Here is a 17,047-nt window from a genome sequence, read left to right as displayed (position 1 = left end):
TATATATATATAAAATAACTATACATAATAACAAGTACAGTTTTTAAATCATACGGATTTGCCGATTTGTTCTCTCACAACGTGACGAAACTTTTAACCCGCAAAATTATGTTCGTCACGTATTCGCGATAGGTACCGGAAATGCTGTTTTAGGAGCATCCTAATGGCGCAGTTTCAGACCGCAGTTTAGTCCACGCGCGATGCACACGATTCCAGTTTACGGGGGCTTTCTCACCGGGATGGTTCGTAGCTCGCTTACTGGGCGACAAGTTTCTTACTGGTAGAGCACGAGGCGATTCGAGTCCCGCAAGATGCACGTAGATATACAATGCAGCATAGTTTGCAAACACGCGCCTCGTTAAATCGCGGGGATTACCGACGACACGCGGAGCGCTTTTAAGCTCCGCTTACGCGACCGAGCGCTTTTACTCGCGCGGATTATGTGCGCGATTAATCCATTCGTTGCCGTGGATACCTATATGCATCCAAGTAGGTTTCAATGCTTTTGCGACAATAACAAAGAAAGAAATTTAATTTCCTTAAAATCGATAGAAAAACGGATCGTTGACAAAAACAGTAAAATTAGATACGGATTTTTCACGTTGTTATAAATTTATAGACGGATGTTGGTTGAATTAATGTTGAATACTTCGCTAATTGTAAGATAATAAGAAAAGTTGTAAAGCACGGTCTAACTTAAATAGAATAAAAATAAAATGGCTAAAACTTTATACAAGCAAGATAGGATTTCCATCTGCGATTTCTTAGAAAAATGTTACAATTAAAGATTGTATGAACAAGTTGGAAATATCTGTTTCGTACGCAACTTACGAGTTACCCACTTTTATTCACGCAGTGGACAGAAATGTCGCGATGAATCAGCAGACGAATAATAATATCATACAACAGAACCCCGTCGAGCCGATATTAACCACGAACGCCGCGGGGAAAAGAGCTGAATCACCATCGAATCGATCATTATAGCGAGGCTACTGGCAAGTATGTTTGTGTATGCACGTCAAAAAAAGAAAGACAAAGCGAACAGGGTGAGTAACCGTAGGGAGGGAGAGAGAGAGGGTCTGCCTTAATAATAAACGGCGCAACATCCGCGAAATGGCGATTTTTCGTGCTCGCTCGTAGTTTACCGTCTGAAATTACGTTTACCCTCGTTATATTCCATCGTACAAGCCGGACGATACCTGACGATGGGGATGGAATCAGATAGAAGGGTGTGGGCGAGCATAAGAAAAAAAACAGAGAGAGAGAGAGAGAGAGAGAGAGAGAGAGAGAGAGAGACAGAAATATCCAACAGCCGTTCCGAATTCGCGAAATTAATGACTATTTTGATCTTGTTTTGAGAAAATTTTTCATCTACATTATTAGATACTTTTTAATTTTTATGTGTATCGAAATGTAACTCAATCCATTTCTATGATTAGTTTCAAACTAAACAACGTGTATATTAGCATATGCATTTAGTAAATAACGTCATTATTTTTAATGCCTATTTATTAAGTTAAATTAACGACGTATTGAGAAGCAGTGGCGAATGTGAATAGAATTAATAATTGAAAATAACTCAAATTGGATATAATTTGACATTACGAATTCAACAGTTAGATTAATATTCAATCATATAATTCGCTCACAAAATTAAATTGCACATAAATGATAAGATGTTTGTTTATATAGTTGAATAATGAACTTTTGATACAAAAAATATGTGTCTGCACGAATTTTGTTCGTTCTTAAATTTTTGAATACCTACCGTATTGAAATACAAATTTTATAAGAAAACATATATCTCTCTTCGATAAGTTAAAAATATATACGAAAATAGTTACATTAATTGTTAACGTATAATTAACATATAGAAAGAGTTTAATAAACATTATTAAATTTTAATTTCTACTATAAACATCTTTTCCAAATAATCAGTCAGCATTCGGAAAGAAAATTACTTTTCTACGAAATTAAAGTATACAATCTTTATATTCGTTTAAAATTAGAACCGAGTATTCACGATGAAATTGGAGAAAATTGGATCTAAGATTAAGAGCAGACAATGTTTTAATAATAACGATAACTTTTCACATCTTAATTATTCGACTATTGTTTTTATCGGTTGCGGATACGTCTATTTTATTTCGCTGGCATAGTCGCACGTTTAAGACAGATACTTAATTTAAATCCAATACTTAACGAACGAATATTATCAAGGAAACTTCATTATCAGAAATCGATGTTATCATTTAACATTGAGAAAACGATAGCCTCGTCGACACATCCTGTTAAACAAATAAAAGCGTCAGTGCGTTATAATTGACTACACTGTAATTTCGGTTGTTGATGAAACGCCACCGATATCGCGACCACATTTACGTCACGATATTGGAAACTGTTATGCGAATCGTATGAATAATTACAATGTAACACTGCTCGATGCATAATTAATAAACCATAGTTATAACATAGATATATTTATTACTGCGGCTTTAATCGTTGTTAATCCCGCTGTCGATCCTTTTTTTATATCATTGGCACAAATTCACTGGGCAAAATAGACGAGATTCGCTATCACGCTCGAAAAGCTATTCAAGCGTTAATAACGCAGGAACAAAATACTATAATTCGGTAATTATTATTGATGACACAACTGCCTAATAATTGAAATTGTTATTCCCATTGTAACGAATTAATCTCGAACGGATCCAAATATCAGAAGCGCAGAACTTTGCGTTCTGTCGATACTTTGCCTGAACTGCGACAACATATCGACAGTGTTCGATTCTCTCGCTAGAACGATAAGAATTTCGTCGTTTCGTTTGTTCGCAATTGATTTTCCGATGATTCTTCCGGTGAAATAACCCGCGCCGTCCGTCACCATGAGAAAGCGTCTATAAATTTCTGCTGTCCTAGGGATTTCGGAATTACACTGTGTTATACGACGTGTCATCTGTCTGACACTTGATCGAATTTCGCGAACGTACTTTTAGTGTTTGGCGCATGCAAAAAGCCCCGCGAAAACTCATAATCCCGAAATAACAAGCAGAAGATAATGCCGGAAAGACGCCTCATACCGAAATATCATCGTGCGCCGTTTCTCCGAAATATTTCGAGAGCACGAGAAATTCCTGAACACGAAAAGTACAAAAATGTAATATCACTAAGATTTATCATCCAATATTATTCGTATCGACATTTTATAAAAATTAGAATGTTAAGAAATTATTCTCCTGGCAATACTATTAGTGGTAAAACTATTATCTTCCTTCAGATTTTTAATTTTTTTCTCATCATTCTCAGCTAATCTAAAGGAACTTTGTTTCTCCTTAGAATATCAATTGCAGAGAATTCGAATAACGAAAAAAATCTTACAACTTTGATTATACAAAGCACACTTAATTTATTGCATTTCCTTGAAGGAATAAAAACCAAAAGAAGATTAACAAAAAAAAATATCGAGCAAAATATTGAACATTATCTCTTTTATTTAATGAATTCCATTATTTTATTTAACAAAGTACAGAATAAAGAGCTTATAATTATAATATAAATTATTCACTCACTGCTTGCCGAATGTCGTAGCGAAGCCAGCAATTCCTTGTTTCGATTAATTGTCCAACAATGATCCTCTGATGCTGGTCGATACTTTACTCAGACACTAGATATAAAGCTTCCAATGTGCACGATATTGAGCTTTTTGGCATCTCTCTCAATAGAAGAGACATCGGCCGATATTTATAGTTCGTTCTTATATTTAAGACGGTCTTAAGTACTGTCTTAAAGTATCATAAATCAATCACAGTCATATAAATTCTTAAGACATCAATATTTTAATATCTTAATATTTCAATTAACAAAATAAATACATAATGAATGTATCTATATACACGTATATTATATTAACCTGGGAATAATCACCTAGAGTATTTTTATATGACAGCAGCGAAAAAATATGAATTGTGAAATATTATTCAAATTTTAACATGTTTTTTCTTTTTTATTAATTATTTTTATTACGTATCTTTAAATATACAATTTCGAAAGCTTGCAATAAAAAAGCATTAATTAATTAAAATCTTTATATTTATCTCTATTTTTTTGTTATGTATACTGCTACAAATTATTTTACGTGCTTATTCTGTTTAATATTTATTTCTACTTACTTTTTTTAGAAAATTGTAAAATTAAAATCATAATATTCATAATATTCTCAAATAATAATAAATCGGAAAACAGTAATATAAATACAATAATATATAATAATATGCTGTTAGCAAGAGTGATTTTAATTGAGGTGTAAAAACACTTCAGATTATCGTTTATGTAAAAAAAAATCAGGTGACTATTCTCGGATCAGCGCATTGGATGCACTATCGTCATATACAAATTGACATAAAGAAGTGTATTTAATATAAATACTACAGCAACGAGTTAAACTACTAGTTAAAAACTGCGTAATTTTGAATATATTTATATTGTTGCTTGATAAAATATTTCACGTATTTTATAATTCAAAATATTTGCATTTCACTTTCACATTCAGGTTAAAATAGTGCAATGGCTATGTACTAATGCATTCAATCGAATTCGCCATATGATATACCTAACCACAATCTTGAAATAAAAACGAACTATATGAATACTGATCCTAGATTCGCTTCAGGACTTAGATCCGCTGCGGATTGACCGGAATGTCAAATGTTCTGTTAAAGCGCGTATCAGAAATTGAGATTGATTAATCAATTAACAAATTAACCAATCGAAAGAAACAAAATTAATGTTAAGTTTAATAACCTTTATTTTAACTGATAAAATTTAATCTCAAACTCAAGCTCTAATCTGGTTTTACACTACGTATTGGAGATTGAGGATTGCAAATCAGAGATTAGAATTTAACCAGTTAGATTATTTTAATTTCAATTCATTTCTTTCTGATTGATTGAATTCTAATCTTCAATTCGCAATCCTTAATCTGCAATGCATAGTGTGATATGTGCCTTAACTCGTTCGGTATTCGCGACACTCGCGAATAACGCACATTGCGGATGAAGAGAAATATGTTCAATCACTGTTCAACTGACAATGAATCGATTGTTTACGTACTGAAACGTCGATACACTTTGAATTCGCTCTTGATTCGCTCTCGACTCGCTTTCGACTTGTGCTCGCGGCGTACCCGCAAGAATTTTGGGAAGCGACGACCGTAAACTGACGCAAACAGTGACCGCTACAGTTCTTGCGCGCGATTATTATGTGAATTAAAATCAATAAAAGAAAGAATCTACTGTTACATTCATTTTAAACATCTAAAATATTCATTGAAAAGTAAAATGCTTCAAATAAATTTTTGCCATCGAATACTTTAAAAATATCCTTTAATAGACTTTCAATCTTAAAATTTAAAAAAAATTAGCATAAATGTATTTTTTAATCCTATTGCTTTGTTCTTGATTTAAAATGTATTTTTTCTAAAATTTATTTTTTTTACTAATATTTTATTCAAAAAAACTTGTTTCTCTCTTATTATTGGCGATTAGAATTTGATATTTAATAATTTTATTTGAAAAAAGAAAGTAGCTGTCGTAACTAAGAACATGGTAAATGGCAGGTGTAAAATATGGACAACTAAAATATAGATATCATAGCTAATGTCTTAGCTGTGATATTTATATTATAGCAGCAATAGCAAACCATTTTGCTATAGTTTATAAATTTATAGTTACGATAGCAAATATATTATAACAAAATTACAGCTACTATAAAAAAAAATCTTTTTTTTGTGTTTAATATAAAATCTATTTTCTGTACAAATTTTTTACTTTTTAAGAGTTTTTCTATCTTATTAATCAGAATGATATAATGATGTAATAAAGGAGGATGCTGAGTTTTTCAGCTAACTAAAATAAAAAAATTCCGAGATTTATAATATATCTATATATCTCGGAATTTTTTTCAGTTTAACTGAAAAACAGTCAAAATTTCACATCCACTTTAAACAGAATAATAATGTTGAATTAGTTAATATTGAATTAGTCACAATTTACTGAGCACGGATCTATCTTAATTTCATTCAATCGCTTCAAAAAAAAATAACATTTACAACACGGCAACTTGGATTTTCCAGCGTTCAAGGATCAAAGCAAGATAATTTAATTTCTGCGACGCTGGTCGCACTTGCGAATGAAGTATCGCATTACATCGCGCTCTCATAAAATTGTTACGTTAAATCTCAGTTTCGCCGAATGATATTGCACTTGTGCAACGACAACCTTTATGTCCGCTGGGTAATCTCGGACTAGCGAATGGACCATTAAAACAAGCGCAACGATCGTCGAGTCGCGTTGCGATAAACAACCTGTAGGTGCAAAGTTCGCATCTACTATCTTGGAATACTACTTTGATGGATTAAGCAAAGGTATAAATAAAATTTTTAAACTCTTATGCATAAAATTGAGCTATGATCTCTATTTTTCGATACAAAATACTTTTATGTTTGATTTTATGAATGGAATGGAACCACATAATTGAATAAAGAACCACTTTAATTATCTAATTTTCCTTTAATTAATCATTTGTTGAAATGTAACAGCAATACTTCTATGTTATCACGCTTCTAACAAAGAAAAGAGAATTAAGGATGTATCAGATGTATCAGATGTATAGTTTCTACAAAAAAGTGATTGGAATTGAAAATTTATATATTATACGTGTGAAAAGTGAAAATACATGTTATATAGATATGAATCAGTAAGAGATCAATATTTATATTTAGCAATATAATTTTATAATTAAATACAAATTTTTTCATGGAACTATATATTCCATTAAATGAATATAGATTCCATTTAAAAGAAGTGCGATAGGTCAGGAACGATTTAGATTTCATCTAACTATACACACATAAAACACATATATTACTATAAAGAATAAATTGTCTTTATCGGGCGATTATTTTAAATTACTTTAATGCAAGTTGTAAAAAATTGGCTGATATTTAATTGAAACCTTCGTCTTGAGATGAAACACTCTGTCCATCCTTATTGTACTTTGAGGGAAAATTTCCGAGAGAGTTCCTCTTTGAAAATCTGTCAACGAAGAAATCTTTAACGGAAAGAAATCATGTCAAGCGTGCTCGGCAGTTCGGCGGGGTGGAAAGTTTATTACGACAATACTGTGATACTAAATATTTTCAAGTTCCGTAGTTATAGCGAGAACGCGGCGGTGAATTGCCGAGATTCTCTCGAAAGAGAATAATTCCGCAACCTAACGATCGCCGACGAGCCGCGCCGCTTTGTCCTTTAAAGTGTCGCGATTTCGCGTGCACAAGAAAAATTTACTTTGTCACGCGGGTAAAATTCGCCATGATTATTCTCTCTGTTAACACGAGCTTCAAATACACCATGAGAGAGAGAAAGATTTAACAAACGCAAAACTAAATTAACGGAAAGTTCTGCGAAAAAAAGATCTGTGTTATCTTTTCAGTCAGCGAAGCACACTCAAACGAATCGGCGAATCGGTTTTAACGCAACAACATTAGTTTCATTACGAATGTTAATTTAGTTGAATAAAGAAACCCAGATCTCATTACCGTCGCCATTATCTAGAAATGAATCGTTACCGCATGTAAAAGTCAAGTGATACGAATTTATATAAATATATCGACATAATTTGTCGCAAACGCAAGCTGCGCAAATAATTCGTTCACGTTCGAAATGGAGGAACATTCTCTGCATGCGGTTAATCTTTGTATATATACACCGTGGGATATTGTGGGCGGGCTCTGTAATTCGGTGCTGACACACTTCTCTATATACATATTCTCTCATGCACACATACGTTCGTTTGTCCGGATCTGGGACTAGAATCCTCGTCTGTCTTACCTCGAGCGCCTAACTTGTGCTTATGTCTGAAACTGTTGCGAACGTGTCATTACTAACCCATTGTCCTACTGTCACACGCTAACACATACATACACACGTGAACAACCGTGATATAACGGATGCAACGAAGCTCCGCGAACGGGAGAACCGAGCTTTTGTTCCAAAATTGCAGTGAGACTAACAAATTGCTTTTGTTCTCTGAGCGAAGATTTTCGAAAATGCTCGAGAAATATAAAATGATTTAATACACTTCATAAATTGATTATCACTTGCTACTAAAATGTGTACCAAATTTAGCCTTTAAATGCAGTGAAATCCTTTGTGAATTTTATAAAAGCGAAAAAAATTTTTTAATTTAATCATACTTCCTATTATGTCTTTCGAAATTTTGTATATCAAATTATAGAGTATGACTAAGCAAAATATCAAGCATAAATATTTTGTTAAATATTAAAAAAGATTTTTGAGGGAAAGAGAGTTAAACCTACGCAAGTCTCGAAATAGTAATACGCGGGGTCGTTGTGCTCACCTGATTCTCAGCTAGTGATTTTACGAAGAATTTGGAAATCTCTATAAAGTCGTTCCGCTGGGTGACATTTTCGCACACGTGACGATTGCAGGTGCAATCATCGTAATTCCTGTTCGGTGGACGTGCGCAGCGACGTTTTCGAGGAAGACCCTTGTCCTGGGACCGGAAAGTACATCGAGGCTCACTACCAGTGTTTAGGTTGGTTCACATTTTTCTATTCCGATGTCGTTTTTCGCGGCTGCGGATTTACGCGAGAAATCTCAAGAGATTCGTCTTTCGTTCATGTGCTGCGAAAGAGCCTCATGATCTTGGAATTGTAATTTGAAGAGCAAAGATTTATTTCGTCTTATAACCTGATCATCGATGTTAAACAATATGCTCAGACATTATATACCTTAAAAATTTTTTTCTTTTATAAATAACTTTTTTTTATTATTTTGTTTTATAATTTTATTTGATATTAGAAAAAAATCAAATTTTTCTTTATTATTTAATTCAATTTTTTTACTATTTTATAATTTTGCCTGATTGATTTACTTTTTATAATAATCCTCTAATATTGAAAAACAATAACGCTTAAATAACTAATATTTTACAAATATTTTTCTTTGAAATGAATGAATCGTGAAGAAAAACTCAAGAATTAAGAATAACAATATTCATAAACTTATTACACTAAGGCTGTTAGGCTTCAATAAAAGAATACGAGTTGAACGAATTTTGGACGAATTTCGACGAAAAAGTTTCTCTCCAAGAGCATTGCTCTTTTTTCCCATCTATGGAGGAAAGGAAAGAAACAGGGCTGGATCCATGGCGGTACACGTGGTAAGGGTGTACCATAGTCATTTTGTTAAACGCGAGTCGAATCCCCGTGCAGGTGCAACGACCAGCAGAACTGCAGCATCGTTGCGTCTACGCTGCAATTCGGCGATCCTTGCCCGAATACACACAAATATCTCGAAGCGCATTATCGATGCGTGTCCGGTAAGTAAAGCTCTTCCATTTTTACCCCAATTTTATCTTGTAATTTTTTTTAACGTTATTGGACATTATTCCTTTGCAGGAAATTCCACAAAACTCATCATAATTGTTTTTAAAAGTATAAATAGCACAATTATTTTTGAGATATTTTTTTGAGATGCAATTTGAAAAATAAATTTTGACAATTTATTTGAAATATATACACTTTTTTTAAACTAATTTTTTTTTACATTATTTATTATTAACGCTTTTTTCTTGAATTTTTGTGTTAGTATAATTAACAATCAGCATAATTGATATAATCAATATTTAGTAAAATCATTAAAATAATGTTTAAACATTTAAATCATTTTAATATAATGTTAAATATATGGTATATATTAAATGCAAATATCAATTTGTTTTCCTTCAACATGTTGTTACTTTCTAATAATGATACCTAAATAATCCTCTTCGTCTTTCCTATTTATCTTCCATCGTTGTTTTCATGTGTCTCGCAATCTCGTGTTCAACAGATCGGGTTCCAGTTCTACGCTATCAATATATATTAGCAAACAGTCTTTGTAGTTTCCAACATTGTCACAGAAATCGATTCCTCTTCTCTTTTCGATTTGCACGTAAGCGTTTTACCTTTACGCACGCGATTATCGTAATGAATATCAGCGACGTTTGGTATTTTACCTTATCGCAAACCCTTTCGGACAATAAAGATGACCTCTATAGAGATAGTATCGCGAAATACGTGGACCATCCCGTTCTGGAATTAACTGTCGTCGCCATCTTGGAGGTTAAAGATCGTTTTCCCCTTCACGGCTAGATTTAGTCGCGATATGGAGCTGTGCAGTCTAATCTCTTATATTCTGTCTCTCTTTTTCTCTACCTATCTATTCTTTGACCATTTGAATGTCTTATTCGCGAAATGTCCTTTGAACGATTTATATACTGGCAGAGTGTTTAATTTTTATTCATAATATTCTCTCAGCAATTATAAAACTCATCCTTTTCAAGAAAAAAGCAGAAAATTTTCTTTTATCTTTGATGTTGGAGAAAAATGACAATAGACTTTTCATAGACGAGATAATTTTAATGGAAGTACTTAGTAATTATATAAGCACACGAAACAAAATTTAATATTTGATTCAGAAACTAGTCCATGATGTTCTTATATATTTTGACAGTCTGAAATCAAATTCGATATCTAAATTGCTCCATCACATTATAATTTTTTTTATCAACGGAAAATAACTCAATTTTCCAATACTTTTAGATATTTGTGGTCTGATTTTTAATATACAAGTTGAGATAAATGAATGAAAATAAGTTCAATGATAATATACAAGTTTATAAAGTTAATATCTAAGTTAGTAGGTTAAATATATTGAAAAATCGAACTCTCTCTCTCTCTCTCTCTCTCTCTCTCTCTCTCTATCCGTCGATAGAGAAAAATTGTAACATGATGGAGCAATTAAACTTCGGATTCCACTTTAGAACGTCAAAATACGTATAAAAATACCATGGCCTAATCGCCAAATTAAAAAAAATTTTTATGCCTGTATTATTTGTGCTTATATAATATTTTTATTTTTTTTAAATTTTTTATTTTAATAAAATTTCAAAGTTGTTATAATCTAAAAATTGTCGTGTCTCTTTTGCATTATTTCTTTTTAAAAGTCTTGTTTTACTATTTATATTTTATCACAACATAAATTTAAATCTGCAAACTAGTTTAATCAGTTAAACGCATTAAATATTCTAATAAAATTCAAATATTATTTATTATATCTATATTTAATGTTTTCGAAAAGAGATTTACTTAAGCGCTCTATCGAATAATTACGATTAACAAAAATCTGATATAAATCCGATACAGTGGATAAGCTCTTTCCAACGTAGTGAGCCAAGAAAAACAGAGATGAGAGTACCTCGGTATTTCCAAACCCCGGATATCTCATTCCCTTCGGTCTATCGGGAATATACGCAAAGTACAGACAGTTCGTTCAAACTCTATCGAATGATTAACAAGAGTCTAATATAAATTCGACGCGGTGGATAAACTTTCCATCATATCAATCTGAGAGGAAAAGGGAGAAAAATAGAGAGAGAGAGAGAGAGAGAGAGAGAGAGAGAGAGAGAGAGAGAGAGAGAGAGAGATAGGGAGTAAAAGAGAGAAGAGAGAACACTTCGATATTCCTGAGCCGAAGAGACCTCTCGAAAGCTTTAAATATCCTGCACCTCTGAAATCGTTTTCCTTCTTAATTATACTCAGTCTTTGAATCCAATAAGCTTGTAGACGAACTGTCTGATCCCCTTTCCTCTTGTGCTAAAGCTCCTTCCTAAAATACTGCCCGTTTTCCCGTCCTCATTAAAGCGATCTTGACGAAATATTCACAGCGGCCACTACCACGACGACATCCCGGCCGAGTCCGCCGTGGTTCATAACTTCACAACCGAGTGTCTGGAGCACCGCTAAGCCAACTGTCAGGCCTCCCTCGAGGATTACGACACCAGCGCAACAGCCACACCAACAACCACCGGCGCCGTCCACTCCAGTGATGCCGATAACGACGCCGGCGAGGTCAGTGGGCTACATAAACATAAAAGTCTGAAATATGTGACTCGATTAGTTAACTCCCCGGAGTTGACGCCAAAACCTAACACAGATTACTGATGTTGAGTTTGTAAGACCCACTTAATTTATGTTAGTTAAAGGCACAATTAAATTCAAATAACTAAAGTGACATAACTTGTATGAAAAAGAAGAAATAATAAATATATTTTAATAAGAGTAATTCAAATTCACAAACGTAATATAAAGAAAATTAAAGTGTTTAACACACTTTTGATAGAGATTTATAATTGAGATTTATAATTGAATAGATATCCAATAAATTCACCAGCTCCAGAGGAAAAGTCAAGTATTTTGGATTTTAATTTGAAATCAAATATACATATTAAACATTGTTTAGTATAATATTTATTATGCATACACATAAAAATATAACAGAACGAAAATGTTGGAACAAAGTTTTCCCACTGCATATTATTTTGCGCGTTGGCCATTAATTTCCTTCAATCACTGTCTGTATAACGAAAACAAATATTTTCTTTGATGTCATTAATTTATATCAAGCATAATCTATATAGTCGTCATAAAGTTCGGTGTGGACGAGAACCATCGATAATAATGAGATCCTTCCATTTTCAGTTCTACGTCAACAAGGTCCTCTGCCGACATCGAAGTCGATGAGGAAGATCAGGATTTAATACCTCCTGCGAATGGTTCTCCGGCGAATGGCCCGGCAATGCCGCCGATTATATTTGAGACCACTCAAGCTACGACAACATCTACCTTCGCTCCTTGGAGAACCAGCCGAAGGACCACCGGTAAGATTTTCTTTTCTTCTGGGGAAACATTAGTTAACGTCATTATATAATAACATTAAATACGCCATTTTTAACATTGATATCTCGGTAGAACTAAACAATGCCATTTTGATATTTTTATAAAATCGTTTTACATATCTTCGAATATAAATAATTCTTAGAATTTAGAGATCCTTAGAAATTTCTTTGTCGATAACTAATTAACCGTTTATGTGAAACCGTTTACGTGAAATAATCTTATATTTTCATAACAATGGTAACGTCTTTACACAGAAATAATTAAGCTACAATATATCTGGTTTCCTGGTTATCTATGAATTGACTTTGAGGATAAGCCGTTCGTATCAGACAGCGCCTAAGCATAATAGATGATCAAAGCATTATAGCTATTGTGATAACAGTGTCTAAAGGCAGGTTGTCAATATCTGTTGTATTATAGTTTTAGTTATTGTTTGCTTTTGTTATTGTACAATGAACACATTCTTGTTAGTAATTTATAAACCGGTGAGTAAATAGCACTTCTTTGATTGCGACAAAGCATTAAGATCTCCTGGGGACTCCTAACCGAAATTCCATTTTCGAGCATCGTTGCACTCCGAACTGTATCCCCGAGGACGCCGCGACGTCGGTATCGCATTAACGCCGAGCTGTTAACTGTAGTCGTTAGCTTAGGCGACCACTTAGTGATCATACTGATTGAACCATACTGTTACAGTACCCAGCACACTATACCCGGAGTCTACTTCGAATGGAAGCCCGTGGTATGACTATAGACAAGTGTGTCCTCCGGTAGTAGCCCGGAATCTGTCCTGGAACACGACCAGGGCTGGCGACGTGGCCGTACAAAGCTGCCCCGGCGGTGCCAATGGTCTGGCCAGATGGCGGTGTCTGGCCCGCGGAGAATCCGCCTTCTGGCATCGCGACAATCCAGATTTGAGCGAGTGTCGATCAGTCTGGTTGACCACCCTGGAAAACCGTGTGACGGACGGCGACGTGATTCTCGGTATCAGCAGGGAGCTCTCGCAAGTCACAAATAACAGCCGCGGTTTGTACGGCGGCGACATGATGATAACTACGAAGATCATTAAAAATATGGCCGAGAAGATGGCCCTGGACATTAAAACCTACCAAGATTCTAATCAGAGGGAGGTCAGCGTCACAGAGTTGCTCCAGGGCGTAGTGAGGACCGGTAGCAATTTGCTCGACAAGGCGCAAATGGCGTCCTGGAAGGATCTTAGTCATCAGGAACAGATGAGGGTCGCAACATCGCTGCTGATCGGTCTCGAGGAGAACGCTTTCTTATTGGCCGACACGCTTCTGCAGGAGAAGACCATTATGCATGAAGGCAAAAACATATGTGAGTACTACTAATGATGATTGGTAATTGCTACAGAACATTTTATCGGACTATGCATTTATTATCCTTTATAAGCCACGTAAGGAGACATTAAGAACTTCAATATCCTCTTCATTAAGTTACTATCTTTGCTTGTAACCAATTGCCTAGATAATTACAGAACATTATGTCGAAATTATGTTAAGAATCTCATTTGCGATTTCCATTAATGTAAGATAGGATTTAGTTTAAAATCTAAACAAGATCTAGAAAGAGAGAGAGAGAGAATATACTTTTTATTTATTTTATAACTTTCTGTTACATTGTAAATTTAAAATATAAAAGAAAATAAATTATTATATCAAAGAAAATTGTGAACGCAGATATAGGCAAAATACGTTTCAAACTTATAAATTTTCTTGATCTTTGAAACATAATTTATAATATTAATTCGTAAATTAATATAGTTTGTTATCAATAAAATTACAAATTACATTCATTTTGAAACACAAGAATTCGTGACAGTGAAGTTACGTAACACGGTAATTAGATTCGTCTTTCCTCCGAAATAATTATTTTCATTTCAGTATTTTGAAAGTCACGGACGCACGTTGCATTCGCCTTCGGCGTACATTGCAAACGATCGAATGATTTATATCGCTCGCGCATCCAACACCCGGTAATCTCCAGTCTAGATAAAATACAGATCCGAATCCATCGTAATTCTCCAGTACCCGCCCGGATTACGTTATAATCCAGACGAGTACGGCGCGAGCGCATGCTATTATTATTACAAAACGACGATGGAATTACGAGCGACTTGATTTACTTCCCGGAAGTGCGTCGCGGCTTGATTGAGCCGCTGTGTACGTGCATCATCAGATGCACGCTTGATAAACTGCATAACAGCGGAGAGCAAAAAGAAAAGAAGGGGAGGGGCAGTTGATGAGCGACAGCCGGTCGGACGCTGTGTAATGTCCTTTCCAGAAGAAATATCGAAACCGCATTAAGTTCTTCTTCCTGGCAACGCCATTGATTGATATCGCGATCAATTCTTAATCCCTCCTTTCACAGTAAATTACACAACGTGTTAAAACTACATTCCAAATCCAAGTATGTAATAAGTGACTTTATACGAATTATGAGTGTGAATGATTCAGTTTTTCTGTCAGTGATTCAGTAAAAATAATACTATACTACGTGTAAATGTAATAATCCATTTTTGTGTTATTTTTACACAGAAAACTGAATTGCTCACACATATAAAGTCATTTATTATACTTATATTTAGATTGCAGAGAGAGAGAGAGAGAGAGAGAGAGAGAGAGAGAGAGAGAGAGAGAAAGAGTATTGTTCTTTCTTGCAATAAATAAATCTCTTGGTAAATTTGGAGCAACTGAGTTTTTTAATGAATTTTAAACAACATAATTAAACAAAATTTTTATTAAATTACTCTTTTTAATTTTATTTAATTATGTAGATACAACAAACGAAGAAATAAAGAATTACTTTTTCCTATTGCGTAGTTTCCAATTTATGATACAGCACGCGCAGCTGCGCGAAAATGTTATATATTTTTAATTAATAATGTTATGTAATGGCTTTTATTTTATATTTTAAAAAATTATATTTCAAAATCACATACAAAATTTTATGTATAATTTTATTTATAAATAATGAAATTGTTCCGATTTCTATCGTTATTTTTATTTATATTTCTATATATTAAGCTAGCAGGACCTATTTAGCAAAATTAAATTGGACCTGTAGAAGTATTTCTTTGTATTAAGCTGTATTATATCAATAAAAATTTTGTATTCCATACCGTTTTGAGAAAAAAAACATGGCGTACAAGTTTAATACTACAAGTTTAATAATAATAAATTAGTAGAGAGTCACATAAAAAAAGAAAAAGAAAACAAAAGTAGAGACAAAGAACTGACTATAATTTCTACCATTAGAAAATAATTGATTTATTGATCCATTCCTTACGAAATAATTTTCAATTTCGATGTTTTTAAAATAAATGTTCGTTGTATAAAGTTTAATAATTACTGTTTTATTGTAAATTAATTCATATTTTCCGTGAATTCTCATGAAACGCGTTAAATACGCCAAGAAAAAGATATCACTTATTCGCTTAATTAATCGCGTGCGTGTCTTCACCACAGTAATGGAAGTTCGCGTACTGGATGCGCGCAACATCGGCAACGAGCTGGAAGTTTTCCCGAGCGAAGCCGCCCAGCAAAGGTGGACCGTCTCGAACGATCGCGTGGAACTTACCAGAGGCGCTTTACTGGACAACAGCGAGGCCGGTATCGTCCGGCTAGTCTTCATGGCCTTTGACAGACTCGAGGAGATACTACAGCCGCAAGCGGAGCCGCCGTCCGTCGTCATGAACGACGATCCCCAGCCACTGCCGCGGAGGAACACTACTCGTCTTCTCAACAGCAAAGTTATCTCGGCGTCCTTGGGAAAAGGCCGGCACATACAGCTCTCGGAACCCGTTCGAGTGTATTTCAGACATCTGGCGGTCGAGAACGTCACCAATCCCACTTGCGTCTTCTGGGATTACATCTTGAGGTAATTTCGCCTTCGCCCGATCCTATTTCCACTTTGTACAATACTAAAAGTGCTGAGGAGTCTTTCTCTTATTTCTTCATTTTCAATTTTCTCTTCCTGTGTTTCCACTGAACTGTATACAACACTTGCAACAACTCGCGGAAATAGGAAGTATATTCGTTATTATATTTAATCCGTGCAGTATTTTTCCTTAAAACGTAGTTATAGAGATTCGATATCCTATACAAATTCGGTATTCAATAAAAAGATTTATTTAAAGTTGATACATTTCAGAATAAGATTTTTTTATTTTTATTCTGGAAATGTAATTTTTAATTTTTAATATTACATAATTTTTTTATAAATTTT

General features: G+C 34.0%; 1 protein-coding gene across 1 annotated transcript in view; it reads left to right on the top strand.

Annotated features, from left to right (window-relative positions):
• LOC108688772 (latrophilin Cirl-like) overlaps window positions 1-17,047 on the top strand; it is a 350,771-nt gene that overhangs the window by 316,606 nt on the left and 17,118 nt on the right. Inside the window, exons 4-8 of the mRNA XM_018195171.1 lie at window positions 9,293-9,399; window positions 11,788-11,971; window positions 12,602-12,780; window positions 13,496-14,137; window positions 16,288-16,699. Coding sequence (XP_018050660.1) covers window positions 9,293-9,399; window positions 11,788-11,971; window positions 12,602-12,780; window positions 13,496-14,137; window positions 16,288-16,699 — 1,524 coding nt within the window. The remainder of the gene's footprint in view (window positions 1-9,292; window positions 9,400-11,787; window positions 11,972-12,601; window positions 12,781-13,495; window positions 14,138-16,287; window positions 16,700-17,047) is intronic.

This window comes from Atta colombica, unplaced genomic scaffold (assembly GCF_001594045.1).
Source record: "Atta colombica isolate Treedump-2 unplaced genomic scaffold, Acol1.0 scaffold238, whole genome shotgun sequence".
Lineage (NCBI taxonomy): Eukaryota > Metazoa > Arthropoda > Insecta > Hymenoptera > Formicidae > Atta > Atta colombica.
This window is presented reverse-complemented; position numbering and strand designations above follow the sequence as displayed.